Genomic DNA, 14,622 nt, shown 5'->3' with positions numbered 1-14,622 from the left:
ATACTTTTAGGCCAAGACCAAGTGTTTATCACCCATGGATCATAGCTATAATAATTACTTAAGCATATACTTTTGTAAGAAAAACATTGAATTCAAAAATGAAGAAATAGAAGAAGTGATGAGCCAGGAGATTGTTAAACATGTAGAAAGGTCATATAGAAAAACTAAATAAGCAGAGAGAGATAAATTAAGCAGAAAATTGTTCCTTAAGATATGGACAATTTCAGTAACACTTAACCAATTTAATTTAATGGATATTTGTGGGACCTCTACCCAATTAATTTAAAAATATGCACTTTCTTTAAGCATATGTAGAACATTTACAAAAGTCAACCATATGCTAGACCACAAAGGAATTCTCCACAAATATCAAAAATCAATATTATATAAATTTCATTCTTTGACTACATTGGAATGAAATTAGATATTTATTCAACAAGTATCTGTGAGGCACATACTACATATATACCAGATGTTCTGGGAATTCAGTGTACATTAATGAAAAATTTTGACATGCATAAAACTTAACTCTAGGTAAGAGAAGGAAGGAGAAAAATAATACAGTAAGTATGTGGTGTGTAAGAAGGTGAAAAGTACTCTGGGATAAAACAGAAGCAGGGTGAGCAGGATCAAGAATGCTGTTTAGAAGGATGAGGTCAAGTTAAGGCTCACTGGGAATGTGACATGTGAGCAAAAATAGGCACAGATATTAGCCACTTGCATATCAGGAAAGAACATGTAAGTGAACTGAACAGCACACCCTGAGCACAGAGTACTACATGGTGTTCAAAGAGTAGCAAGGATGGGTTTGGGGTTGTGGCTCAGTGGTAGAGCACTTGCCTAGCATATGTAAGCACTGGGTTCAATTCTCAACACCACATATAAATAAATTAATAAAATAAAGGACCATCAACATCTAAAAAAAATTTTTAAATAAAAAAGAGTAGCACAGAGGTGCCGTTATTTAGCTAGGACTCCACGATTGCAGAGTAGAGTAGTAGGAGATGAGGTAAAGGAGGCAGCCCTCTGACCCAACCCCCCAATACTTGTAATTTTGGATACTCACACATATTAAGAACTTCGTGAATTAACTTGCAGTCAAAGTATAAGATAACAGAAATTCAAAATATTTATAGTAAAAAAAGAAAACTGTTAAATTTGTGGGGTGCACTTCTAACAGTATTATAATCAGATGTATACCCTTAAATATATTTGTGACAATATACAAGCATTCTTCAACTGAGGAAGTTAGAAAAGGTAAATAGTACAAAACTATTAAAGAAAAAAATGTAAAAAAGGTTTAATGAAAACAAAATCTCACATATGTCACATGCTAAATAGATGTACCTGTGTGTCTTTATTCTTCAAATTGGTATTCCAAGACAGCATGAGAAAAAATTTTACATTAAGTAAACTGTTCTCATAAGCATATATGCAGAAATGTCAAATTGACCAGGTTTATACTGATTACAGCAAATAATAATGTGTATGTATAAATTTTGGTCACAAAAGGAATTTTTCATGACCATTTTCCACATGATGCTGTAGTAAAATGCTGGAGATATGAAATATCTTGTTTCTATTTGCTTTAAAATTAATTTTTCTTTTAAACCTTCCTATTAAATGCATTAATTTCTCAGTGTTAATATGTAGGACTTATAAAAGAAAAAATGAGAATTTTTACTTTTGTTTTAAAAGGTAAGAGTCTATCAGATTTGGGGAACAAATCTGGGAAATGAAGATAGGGAACTGGTTCCTCATGACAAAGGTTGAGGCCTGGATCAGTGAGTACCTGAAGCTACTATTGTACGAACTGTTGTGATTATATAGTCTAATAAGTTCCCTTGTGTTTCTTGCCCTGAGGAATAGTGTGAAGAAAGATCCCACCTGAGCATATATATGTATAGTTTTATCTTAAAGTTGGATATTCTGTCACTTGCAACTTAAAGTATGCTAAAAAGTGTACAATTTTAGTGGTGTTGTTCCAACACCACTCTGAAATTTAAACTGTCCATCCATCCACTGCTTTCCTGGGTAGGCTATCCTATTTATTTATTTATTTAGTAATACTAGGGATTTAATCCAGAGGCACTTTAACCATTGAGGCACATCCCCAGCTCTTTTTATTTTTTATTTGTTGAGACAGGCTCTCACTAAGTTACTTAGGGCCTTGCTAAGTTGCTGGCCTTGAACTTGTGATCCTCCTGCCTCAGCCTCCTGAGTCTCTGGTATTACAGGCATGCACCACAGTGTCTGGCTATCCTTTAGATTTACCTGGTGTTTGGACAATCCCTACCAAAAATACAGACTGTCTTTCCTTTATACTGGATGTTCAGAGCAGAGGAGGCAGGATTTGGAGCACAATGCTGTTCCTGCTTTCTCTCTTCTGAAATTGCCTCTGGTTATCTCCTGGGTACCTAATTCCCTGAGGCTAGGAAAAGGCCCTAAGGAGGGAGAACTGCTGCTGGAGATGAAGCTCACTTTTGTGGCAGTTCAGCATTGAAGCAGGTGCCTTCCCCAGGTTTACCCTTCATCATCCTCAGTACGCCCATCACCCCCATTTCAGAAAAGTGTAATGGAAGCATTTCATATATGAATACAATTAAAAACCTAAACTGTCTTCCAACTGTAGTGAATAAGTTAAATAGAAAAATCTTTAATTTTTTTATAATTATCATTGTATAGTTGTACCTTAAAAATATTGAGTGTAAGTAGATACAAGTAAGTCAGAATCAGTTCAGTATTCATGGAAAGCCCAGTATGTTTACTTCTTAGGGATTCTGTTGTATTTTAAACTGTATGGCTCTTCTAGATATATTTATAAGTTCTCACCTAATTTTAACCCGTTAGCACCATTAAGGAAATGTATTGGCTGGCATAAGCACTAATTGTGGTTATGATAAACATTATATAGTTTATTCATTTGTCTGAAATTTTAAATAGATTTTTTCCTACTCTCATAGAATTGCTTATAATCCTTCACCCTGGGGCAAAAGACTCAGGAAAGGAGGGGAAGTCAAAAAGAAATAAAATTGTATGCAAGATTGTAAGTTTTACTTTGGGGAGCCTGTGGGACTAGTCCTTTAAGTAGATCTAGTTATGACTGGAATTTGCTTGACTTTGGGTTAATCACCTGCCCATTACTGCCACCAGCTGTAAATTAATGACAGGGTCTGCAAAGATTCCTGAATATACACTGAATGGAGCAGCATGCCCTGAGGAATAGTGTGAATAAAGATGCCACCTGAGCATATGTATAGTATGTGTGTTTAATTTGTTTTTGCTACTGTGACGCTGTTTGTGTAGTTGTTCCACCTGCTTTTGTGCTCAGGGATCTCCTTGGACTGCCACAACTCTGGTATCTCAGTGGGCAGGCACGTTGATGGCAGTGGAAAGTCCTTGAGATTAGCACTTTTTCTAAAGTAGAAACTCAAAGTGAACTCTCTTAAAGAGTATTTTTTTCTGTTATTTAAATGTTAGAGGCTCTTGATGCTCTTGCTTTTTGTTGTGCTTGGAGATAAGAATTTTCACAGCACAGTGGAGAGAGAAGGTGGTTGTTCTCCTTAGGGACAAGAAAAGTTTTCACTTATCACTTCCTTTGGGGAGCATTTTATTGCTCAAAGGTAGCAACAAAATGTGTGCTGATATGTGTGCTGATACACAAGTCTTAGGTTCACATTTTATTATATGACAGTAGGTTAATGTGAAGAATACTATGTTATGAAAAGTATTTCATAATATTCTAACAGATGCTGCTAGTATAATAGCCTAATGTAACAAATGCACCAAATGTGTTCAAGCATGTTTTTGACACTATTTTCATAAGTGATGATATATCCTAATTGAAACTTACTAAAATTATGTTTTCTCCTCCAACTGTCATGAAAACATACCAAACTTGGTGTTTTGTGTACCCATGATTTAGGAATATAAAATGTATATTCCTGTGGCTTTCCTCTCTGAGATTTAGAGTTAGATTTGAAAATATGAGATATTATTCTTCTGAAGATTAGTCCATTGAACTAATTCAGTCTCTACATGTATGTTAATTCTCCATCATTACTTATATAGCCAATAGCAGATTTAAACTTGAAGATTTATCTGAAACATTGTTACAAGCAGTAGTGATATAGCCCCTTTGTTTTCTTTCTGACTGGTGGAATGAATACCTTTATGAATATTCAAAGGAAATTCTAAATATTTATTTTACCATTGTATGTTTATTTGTGCACATTATGTCCTTGTATCATATAATTATTTTCTTAAACCATTTTTTTCCTGTGAAACCCAATACACATTAGAAACATGGAAATAATAGAAATTGTACTACCCATTTATCGCAAATTAACTACCATCCACATTAAGGAATTAAAAAATACCTAGTACATCCAGAAATCTCTGTCATGCCCTTCCCAGTTATTTTACCTTCTTTCCCACCGCTGGAGTTAACCACAATTTTGACTCTAATATTAATCGTTTTCTTGCTTTTCTTTATCTTTTGCCACCTATTCACACTTCTGGAACACTATAGTTTAGTTTGCCTAGTTGTTTTTGTTGTTTGGTTTTGGGTTTTTGTTGCTGCTGCTGTTGTTTTGAAATTTACATAAATGGAATTTGCTGCTAGGATGTATCCATCTGAACCCACCCTTTTTCATTCAGTTACATTTGTAAATATATAATGGTTTTCATGAACTTACCACAAATTATCCTTTGTATTGTTTGGGTCCAGCATGAGCAGTGCTTCTGTGGAAATTCTTTCATATCTCTTTGATGAACATTGGGTATATTTCTGAGCAGTATATATGTAGGCGTGAAATTGCCAAGCCATAGGTATGTGTATTTTTGACATTTTTAAAAGCAGTATCACTTTACACAGCCACCAAGAAATTATGATAGTTCCATCTCTCTGTATTGTCACTACACTTGGTATTCTTTTAGCCCATCTGTTTGTTGTATTACCTCATGGTTTTAATTTCCATTTCCCTGATTACTAATGAAGTCAAGCAAATGCAAAGAAGCCTGTTGAGATTTTTATTAGAATAACATTTAACCTATAGATCAATATGGAGAGAATGTTACAAAACTCAACTAATATATTAATTTATCTATATAGCACTTTTCAATTTCTCTCAGTAAAGTTCATTACTTTATGCGTAGAGGCTTGCATATCATTTGTTCCATTCATTCTTAGATATTTTATACTTCTATGCTATAATAAATGCTATTGGGAGGGGAAAGTTGCTGGGAATTGAACCCAGGGCCTTGTGCATGTGAGACAAGCACTCTACCAACTGAGCTATATTCCCAGCCCTATAATAAATACTATATTGGTAAACTTGTTTTCAGATTTGTTGCTGACATATAGTAATACATACATGAATTTTTAAATTTTACCTTTGTACGTAGTTTCAATTCTTCTTTAGATTTGTTTAGATTTACTGTATACATAATGATATGTTCTCTACATAAGTACAGTTTTATCTGCTTTCCTTCCAAATTATGACACTTTTAATTTCATCTTCTTGTCTTTAGTAAGACTAGGACTTTCACTGGGTGGGATCTGCACTACAGTGTGACTAGGAGTGGTGATAGCAGTTCCGCAGAGAAAATATTTTTTCTGTTTCAAAGGGGAAATCATTTTTAGTATGGTATTGAATATTGCTGAATTTGGTTTGCTAATAGTTTGTTTAGCATTTTTTGAATCTACTCTCATGAAACAAAATCCTGTAATTCTTTTCTTTTTATGTCCTTGATAGGCTTTGGTTTTAAGATTTTGCTAGATTCTTAATGGAAGTTGAGCAGTGTTTTTTCTTCACTCCCTGGAAGAGTTCATGGAAAACTAGCATTTTTTTATAATTTTTTTATCTTATTTTAATTTTTATTCATTTATTTGTTTTTGTAGTTGTAGATGGACAGGATGCCTTTATTTTGTTTATTTTTATGTGTTGCTGGGGATCGAACCCAGTGCCTCACACCAGCTAGACAAGTGCTCTACCACTAAGCTAAAATAATTCCAAATTTGCATGCATTTTATAACCTGGGCTGAAAACACAGAAAGCCAAACTAGCCACAACTAGAAAGAGAAACAAATAGAAAAGAAAGAAAGAGGGGGGGGGGGAGCGAGAGCGAGCCCAACTACAACTAAAAATAAAAAAAAAAAAAAAAGACAGTATGAACAGATTTCTTCCAATAAGTCGGAAATTTAAGTCCTGAACACACTTATAGAAAACTATAGCAAAAAGGGACACCAAAAGAAATGAGTATCTGAATATTCTTACTGAAAAAATTGAACTTATAATTAAAAACCTTTCCAAAATAAACACACGCAAATGCAAAAAACTTTAGCCCAGATGGCTTCACTAGTGAATTTCAATTAATAATACTAGTTTTTATTAAGTATACTACTTCATCTCCAGTATTGCCTTGAAGTCAACCCTGATAAAACTAATGTAGCTACATCAGTTTCCTTTTGGTTGTTATATACATGGTAAACTTTATCACCTTTTTAACTTTTGCATATATGTATGTTGTCTTATAAATAGTAGATCACTTTGTTTACTGAAAATGTGCCAATCTTTGTCTTTAAAGGCACAATTAAGACATTTAATTTAATATAATTGAATCTAAATTGGTGTAGTTTTTTTTAAGGTTGAAAACTTTTTAGGCAATATTTCTTCATATTCCTAAAATAGTTCACTAATGTATATGAACTTAAATTTTATCTTTTTTGATATGTACATAAAAATTCATATTCTATTACTTCTTTGACTCCTGTAAAATGAAGAGAGATCTAGCAACTAAAATATCTAAGGACAATCTTTTTTAATCTAGTGTTTGGGGAGTTCAGTTTGCAACTCTTGTCTTTATCATGATTTACCTACCTTATTCCAATAAGCTTGACATAACAATATATCTCTAATAAGTCTTTCTTGAAAAAATACTATAAAAATTTCATTTTTATTAACAGGGTTGTGACTCCCAAGTGAGCATGTCAGAAATGTCCTGTAGTGAAAGTACATCGTCTTGTCAATCTCTTGAACATGGTTCAGTTCCAGAAATTCTCATTGGCCTGCTTTATAATGCCACAACTGGAAGATTATCAGCAGAAGTGATAAAAGGCAGCCACTTCAAAAACTTGGCAGCAAACAGACCACCCAGTGAGTGAAAAAAAATTTTAATTGTAACATTTTCTGCACTTATGGGACTCTCAGCATTAGGGGCTTCAATCCTATCATTTTAGTCTTAACCAATCAAAATGAAATGGTGAATCATCAGCTAATCTGTTTCATGTTTTCTATTTCCAGTCATTTGGGAAGTAGAAAAAATTTGAAATTCAAAATATTGTGTGGTGACAGGAATTTTAATTTTTCACAGTGTCTACAGAATAAATTATCCCTATCATAGCCATTATCTTTTGATGGAAAAAGTTACAGGGTTTTTAAAAGTGAGTAATATTCATAAGTATGAATAAAAATGTGTACAGTGTTGTTAACTAAAAAGTAAAATTGTTTTCTATCTACATATAGTGCTTTGAACTAATGTATTTACTTCTATATTTCCCCTTCTTTTTTCCTTAACAATGTAAGAGGAACTGTTTCTTTAGATTTTCTTCTCATTTAAAAGTATAGGGGGCCAAGCGTGTAGCTCAGTGGTAGAACTTATGCTTAGCATGTACCAGGCTTAGATTCACTACTCAGCACCACAAAAAAATTAAAAGTTTAAAAAAATTAATTATAAATCAGTACTGCCAACAGTCTTTTCTTAGGTGGAATGCGCTTTACCTTTACCAGACAAACAGAATAAGAAAGTTTGGAGGTTGATCCTAGATGGTCAGAAGTGAGATCTAACAACATACCTCTGCCCTGTGTTCCTCTCAGCTTCTCTTACCTTCAGTTCAAGGGGGTGGAGATAGATTATAGAAGTATAAAGAGATTGTCTTCCAATTTTAATCCAAAACTTTTTGTTGACAGCTATGGGAAGTATACTGGGAACAGAGCAACTTCATTGTATATTTTTCTAAAATTAAAGTTGTTAATGCCCTGAACTAAAAATTGGAAAGAAAATCTTGAATAAAAACACCTCCTTAAATTTACCTAAAGGTTTCATGAAGACTTGTCTTTTACTCCAGGTATCAAGCAGTTATTAAAGCACCCTTGAATTAAATTAACTTGACTTCTCCGTGTCAAAAAAATTCATTATTCAATTAAGGTCAAAAGTCATAAAAATATATTTGGTCTGCCCATAGTAATGTTAAAGATCATAGAATCCATCTATCCCTGAATTATAAGTCTGAAGGCCAAAATTGTATTCACATTTCTACCTTAGACAAATGACCAAGCTCTCTTAAGTCTGTTTCTTTATAGGAAAAGCTAAGGCTGTGTTTCTCAGAGTAATTGTGAGATCCAGATCTGACAAATGTGCATAAAAGGATAGAATTAGTATTATCCACTTTTTTATTTGAAAGGAAATATTCAGTAGAAGGAAAGAAGCCAATCCTAGCATAAACAGACTGCCAAGTGTGATTCAGTTATCTTCATTCATACACACTGTGAATGCAAATTAAAATGGCTGGAAAGATAAACTATAGAATAAGACTTGTAGATAAAAGGAAGGATAGTGAGGCGTAACAACCTCAGGAGTGCACACTCTATGAAAATATTCTGATTTAAAGATGTTTTAACATAGTATCAGATATAACACCATTTGGGGTCTTATTGAGCCACAAGTAATCAATGTGCTATTCATAGTTTAGCTAATAGTTTAATAATTTTTTGACAGATAATTAACAGGAGATGTTTTAAAAGTAGCAGAATGAAATGGTTCTCTGATAGAAATAGAAAACAGGACTAAAAAGGAATCAGAGCTCAAAATTATCTGAAGGGCAAGATTGGGTAATAAAATTAAGAAAGATTAGCAGCCACTACATGGAGTTGATTTTTTGGGTTTAAGAGTGGATGATAACAATTGTCATTGTTTTAGAGTTAGATTTTCAGCATAAGGTTGATTAATGATATTAGCTGAGAGGTAACTAATAAGCAAATATAAGTCAATTTTAAAAATAATTATATGAAAGTAGAGTATTTATAAAGGAGATGTAAGATATTTAAAAAGTGATATGCAAGACAATTCTATCTGTTCGTCCTAAATTCTACATATTACATAAATTGTAGCCCTACACATATACCTAGGTTCTAAACCTTGAACCATGTTGTAGACTGAATAATCCCAATTTAATCCAAAGAAATAGCAATATTCAAGAGCAAAAGCTGTGATAACTGTATATTATTTGCATAGCTTAGTTTTATATTATGTTGGAGTAATAGATCTATTTCAAATATTAATATTGTATGGATAAACTTAAAATTTAGCATAATAATAATGATGATCCTATAATGACTTTTATTCAGTCTTTTATAGTCTAATAATTTGCATGATTCTATGTTCAATGTGCTTTAGACCAAGTTATCATTATAAAGATGTCCCCCTTTAAAATAGTGTAATTTTTATTTGAGATTACACAATGACCTTAAAATTTTTCATTCCATGAAATTTACCCAACAACCCTTTTGTTCAGCCCTCTACCTGAATTAAAATGCTAAAGTTTTGTGTTTTTCCACTCCAGTGAACAGTGTTTCCTCTTTAATTCTGACCTTTGACCCTCTTTCACCCAACGATTGACATCTGGTCATTATTTCTTTTACTGCTTTCCACCCCCTGTTGTCAGATGGACTGTTCTGTTGTCTAAAACACTTGATAGGTGGACAGGTTTATATAATCCGAGGTGAGTTCTTGTAGAGGCTAATTGGATGTTGTCTTTTCATGCAAAAAAAAAATACCCTAAAACTTGCCAGCAGTGAAGCTGTCCACCATGTTGGTTTCTGAAAAAATGCACATTTATTATCTGTGATACTTTAAATAAAACTAACTTAGAATTTATCTCTGATTATGGATGATGGTATTCAGAGTATCAATAAACAAGCCAAACTTTTTAAATAAAAGTTTTTATTTTTCCGTTTATTTGTATTTTGAATTGTATAACAGAAATAGCTATTTCATGAGAAATACTGCAATTGTCTTTGAAATTAATTGAAATTTTGATATGAAGTACACATGATGGATCAACATGCTGAAGATCATTTGCATGAGTCTAAAGAACTTGAAACATAATCTTTTAAAGAGAGGACTTATCTTTGATTTAATGAGGCAATGAAGTGTTATTTTTCACTTTGTACACTAACATCCCATCAGTTTTTTTTTAATGATTCATGAAAATAATAAGATATCATACTTAAAATTTCACATTGAATTGTATCTAAAAGAAACCCTATACTATTTATTTTAACTACTTAAAAAAAAAAAAAAAGAAGAAGAAGAAGCACATTAAATGTATCGTTGCATGAAACCAGGAAAGTTTTACTTGGTTTGCTAAACTTTGAACTCTTAATGCATTTGGCTTTATTATGACCCATAAGTGTTTTAAAATATATTTAAAAACCACATCCATGCAGAGATTTTTTTGACATTTCATCCTAAGCTGTTTTGATGTCATCTTTGCATTCTTGTCTTCCTCTTTTCCTCTTCACCATTTGCCTTCATTTCTATTTGTTTGTTGATTCTTATTCTCTGAAAACACAGTGGAATGCTTTACAGTGTTGTGGCTAATTGAGCTTGCTAAGTGTTTATTAATGCCATGATGTCCTGCTTAGTGAAGCTAAATGGGAATGGGAATGGGCAGGGGAGGTAGTGGGATGTCAAAGATGGGATGGGAGGGTGGAGGAAGGATTATGAGGTATACCTTTAAATTCTATTATGTAGAAATAGAGAGGTTAAGATATTATTACTCCCAAGATATTTTCAGACTTACTCAGCATTCTCTGTACTTGTCACATTTTATAAGTATCTCTATCAAAATGGATTGGTTGAATTTCTTAAACATGGTATACACCATATCCTTATAAAGTATAAATACTGAATCTTCTCAGCAATTGTTATAAGGAAATTGTTCCAAGTTCTTTGCAAATGATATTTGTATTATGTCGGTTTTTTTCTTTAGATACATATGTTAAGTTAACTCTACTGAATTCCATGGGTCAAGAGATGTCCAAGTGCAAGACATCCATCCGCAGAGGGCAGCCAAATCCAGTATACAAGGAAACTTTTGTATTTCAAGTGGCCCTATTTCAACTTTCTGATGTGACACTTATACTATCTGTGTATAACAAACGCAGCATGAAGAGAAAAGAAATGATAGGCTGGATTTCTTTAGGTCTGAACAGCTCTGGAGAAGAGGAACTCAATCACTGGACTGAAATGAAGGAGTCGAAAGGACAGCAAGTATGTAGATGGCATGCATTACTAGAGTCGTGATGAAGAGGATGAACAAGCGGTCAGTCAAAGGCAGAATTATTTCTTATTACAACACTGCTGTTTTTACCTGGTCACCATGAGAAGAGCTATTCTTTAAAGAATAATATTCAACTCTACCAAAATTCTTTAGATGCGTGGAAAGATCATCTAATACTGACATAAATAAAGAAAAGATGTGTCTCTCGTAGAGCTTGTCTGGAAACTGAGAAACTGACATCATTATTGTTAAACTAACGGTCCTCCAGAGATTTAAAAATATGCTTTTGATTTGAAGTTACTTTTACTTTAGCAAAAGAGCCAGTAATTTTATGGAAGATTATAAGTGATTTTAAAAAATCAGAATTTTAGTTGCAACACTATTTTAGTATCACCCTACACATTACGTAAAACATTTTAAATGGCCAGTCTTGGTGTTTATAATGTTATTTAATATAAAAAAAATAGTTCTCCAGCACTATCACAAGTCATATTTAATGGTGAAGGGTTTCAATCACATTTAAAATTATTTTGTCTCAGACATGTTCTTTGTGCCCTTAGTTTCATTGTGCCTCGGTTCTTCTCCATAGCACTAAATCTAAGTGCAAGCAAGTATTCATTTTCACAAAAGAATTTTGAAGCTTTGTTGTTTTTCAAAAGTTTATTTCTTTATTTGCCTTTGCTTTTGCCTGATCCAAAGAGACCAAGTCATGTTCTGGTCCCTTGCAAGCCTTCTAGACAGGTTGTACTGTAGAACTATGTAACTTTCTGTTGAAAGCACTTCCTGTATTCTTGTATTCCAATGTAGGAAGCCAATAGAACAGGACTTTATTTTAGAATTTCTTTCAGTGATTGACTCTTTACAATTGTAGTAATGTGAAAAACTTTTTTTTTACAAACTGAAAAATAAGCTGAGCTGTTGGAAATTGAATGTGATTCAAGTTAAAGAAAAATTTAATTGTCTGCTCTGAGTATTTAGTAAGTAACACTGCATAAGGCAGGTAGCATTCAAAATAAGAAACTCTTCTCTGTCACCCTCACTTCAGTTTATATGATGATGTAAAGACTATCCTGTTCAGTTTGATTCAGAACATCAAGTTAAAAACAGTTCTGAGATTCCTTATGAAGTTTCTAGTGACTTGTGACTAGATTTTATGAAATTTACAGATAACGTTCTTCAACGTGATGTCATCTTGTGCCTTTCATGTAAGTTCAATTTGCTCATACAGCTTGGAAGTTGTATTTGCAAAATTAGGCCTTCAATTTTTTATAAATGTAAAGATTCCTCAGAACAGTGTCACAAGATCTGTATTTCCTCTGACATATGTAAAAGTTATACAATGTACTAATTTTTTTTAAATGGCAAGGCACTTTTATTTGTTGTTTTTATATTTAGGAACTCTGAATAATCAAGAATATTATAAGCTATTTTCTTTTCAATTTTGCTTCTTATCTAATATATAATTTATGAATATACTTTAGTAAATAGAGTATGTTTTGTATATATGAAAAATATTTTCTTTTTTTCTTTCTCATTTTTAGTAAAGCTAGACAAAAGTGTACTATTTACCAATTACTAAAAAGCAGAATATCATTGTTCCTAGTCCCCACTAAGTACAATATGTTATTGTAAGGTAGAACTCATTATTCCATAATGAAACCATGCATAGATATTACTACTTCAGCTTGGCTGTACTGAAAGGCCTTAAAAGAGATTTTTAAAAACCCATAAATTCATATTTTTTAGTTTAAAAAAGGCAGCTCTATGCTTTAATACTTGTGAGTTATAAGAAAAAATGCAAATGAGCAACATGGGTTTTAAGAATATATATTACAGAGTTGCATTAAAGAAAAAATTCATTCTTTGTTACATCAGTGCACTTTTTTCCAGGATTTTTTAAATAAATGAGTTACAGTTAGAACATGAGTTGAATGGCAAAATACCTCATTTAAGTATTTTCATCAACAATGCAAGAAAAGTTTGAAGGGGGATGTGGATTTTACTGAAAAATTAGATTTAGGCATTTGATGCTACAGTTATCTTTCCTGTCTTTGAAACAACTGTCTATGTTGTTAACACCTGGTATCTTTCTAATAAAGAGAGTTGTCAGTCTTATCTGTAGCTGTAACAAAGCTTAATCAAACACATTAATAAGGCCAGTTTGGTGCTTTCACCTTTAGTAAGAAAAAGACAACTGTTATTTGTTAAATCTGCCTTTCTTCAGACAGAATTGTGGGTGTGATCTGATACCTCTTTAGAGGCTTATCTAGTATAAGCATCAAATCTTATGTAGCCCAAAAACTAATCAACATTTTTGTAAATTTCAGGGAGGACCCTCCTCCACCCCAGCTGCCAAGTCCTCAAAGATAATAAGTCATCTATATGTGTGTCCGTATATACACACATGCCTACACTCACACACAACATACATATGTACACATATATGTATTTATAATGGTGAAGGTGCCCTGGCTTTTTCAGACTACTGAATAGAAAAATATTCCTCAAATTTATGGATTGTTTTTCTCCTTTATATAAATTACTAGGTCTTATATTTGGTTTTGAGGCTATTTGGTACCATTCTCCGCCACACATAGCAAAATACACATCTTTTCTCCTTGTGGCTTGACACAACCTAGAATAATTACTCCCCCAAAATTGTCTATTTTTTCCAAAAAGGATTAGAGTTCAAGAGATAGCACTTCATTCTGCTTCATCTAACATACAAGACAGTACTACTACTTTTTTTGTTCACTTGAATTTACATGAAAGCTTCAAGGCAAAATTTTATATCTCAGTAATTATAGCAAATAGGTGCCCACTGGTGGGCAGCAGGTGTTAACTCAGAAACTTAAGACAGTCGACTTTCTTGTTGTTCTGCTAAAATCCCCTAAGCTTCATAATTAAATGAGCTAGTCCAAATATGAAGTTGACCAGCATTTATAGCAGCCCCTGAAATCACACTATCCCAAAGGAACTACAAAATGTAGTAGTTTATTATTGCCCAGGAAACAAAACATATTTCAAATCAGTGAAGAATTTGTTTAGTATAATATCATCTTCCCTTTCAGAAGCCTTATTCTGTAATCTGTATTCCCAGTACTGTTCAATTTGCTTGAAATCCACTTGTACATTATCTTATCATGTGTTCAGTGAATTCTTGATAGTATAGTATTGCCTGACAAAAATAATATATTAGACCACAATTTAAGAAAAGAAAACCCAATGAGAAGATATTTAAAGTATCCTGATTAATATACACATGATCTCCCAGTCTC

At 32.8% G+C, this 14,622-nt stretch overlaps 1 protein-coding gene across 3 annotated transcripts in view; it reads left to right on the top strand.

The window, feature by feature from the left end:
* Syt14 (synaptotagmin 14) overlaps positions 1-11,367 on the top strand; it is a 148,301-nt gene extending 136,934 nt beyond the window's left edge. For 2 of the 3 annotated variants that reach the window (XM_076831650.1, XM_076831649.1), the window contains exons 5-6: positions 6,968-7,157; positions 11,054-11,367. In XM_076831650.1, coding sequence (XP_076687765.1) covers positions 6,968-7,157; positions 11,054-11,367 — 504 coding nt within the window. Of the gene's footprint in view, positions 1-6,967; positions 7,158-9,724; positions 9,782-11,053 lie in introns of all 3 variants that reach the window. The other variant, XM_076831651.1, reaches the window with a different exon arrangement.
* Positions 11,368-14,622: the final 3,255 nt, after the last annotated feature.

Source organism: Callospermophilus lateralis, chromosome 13 (assembly GCF_048772815.1).
Source record: "Callospermophilus lateralis isolate mCalLat2 chromosome 13, mCalLat2.hap1, whole genome shotgun sequence".
Lineage (NCBI taxonomy): Eukaryota > Metazoa > Chordata > Mammalia > Rodentia > Sciuridae > Callospermophilus > Callospermophilus lateralis.
The sequence above is the reverse complement of the archived record's forward strand: the minus strand, read 5'-3'. Positions and strand labels throughout refer to the sequence as shown.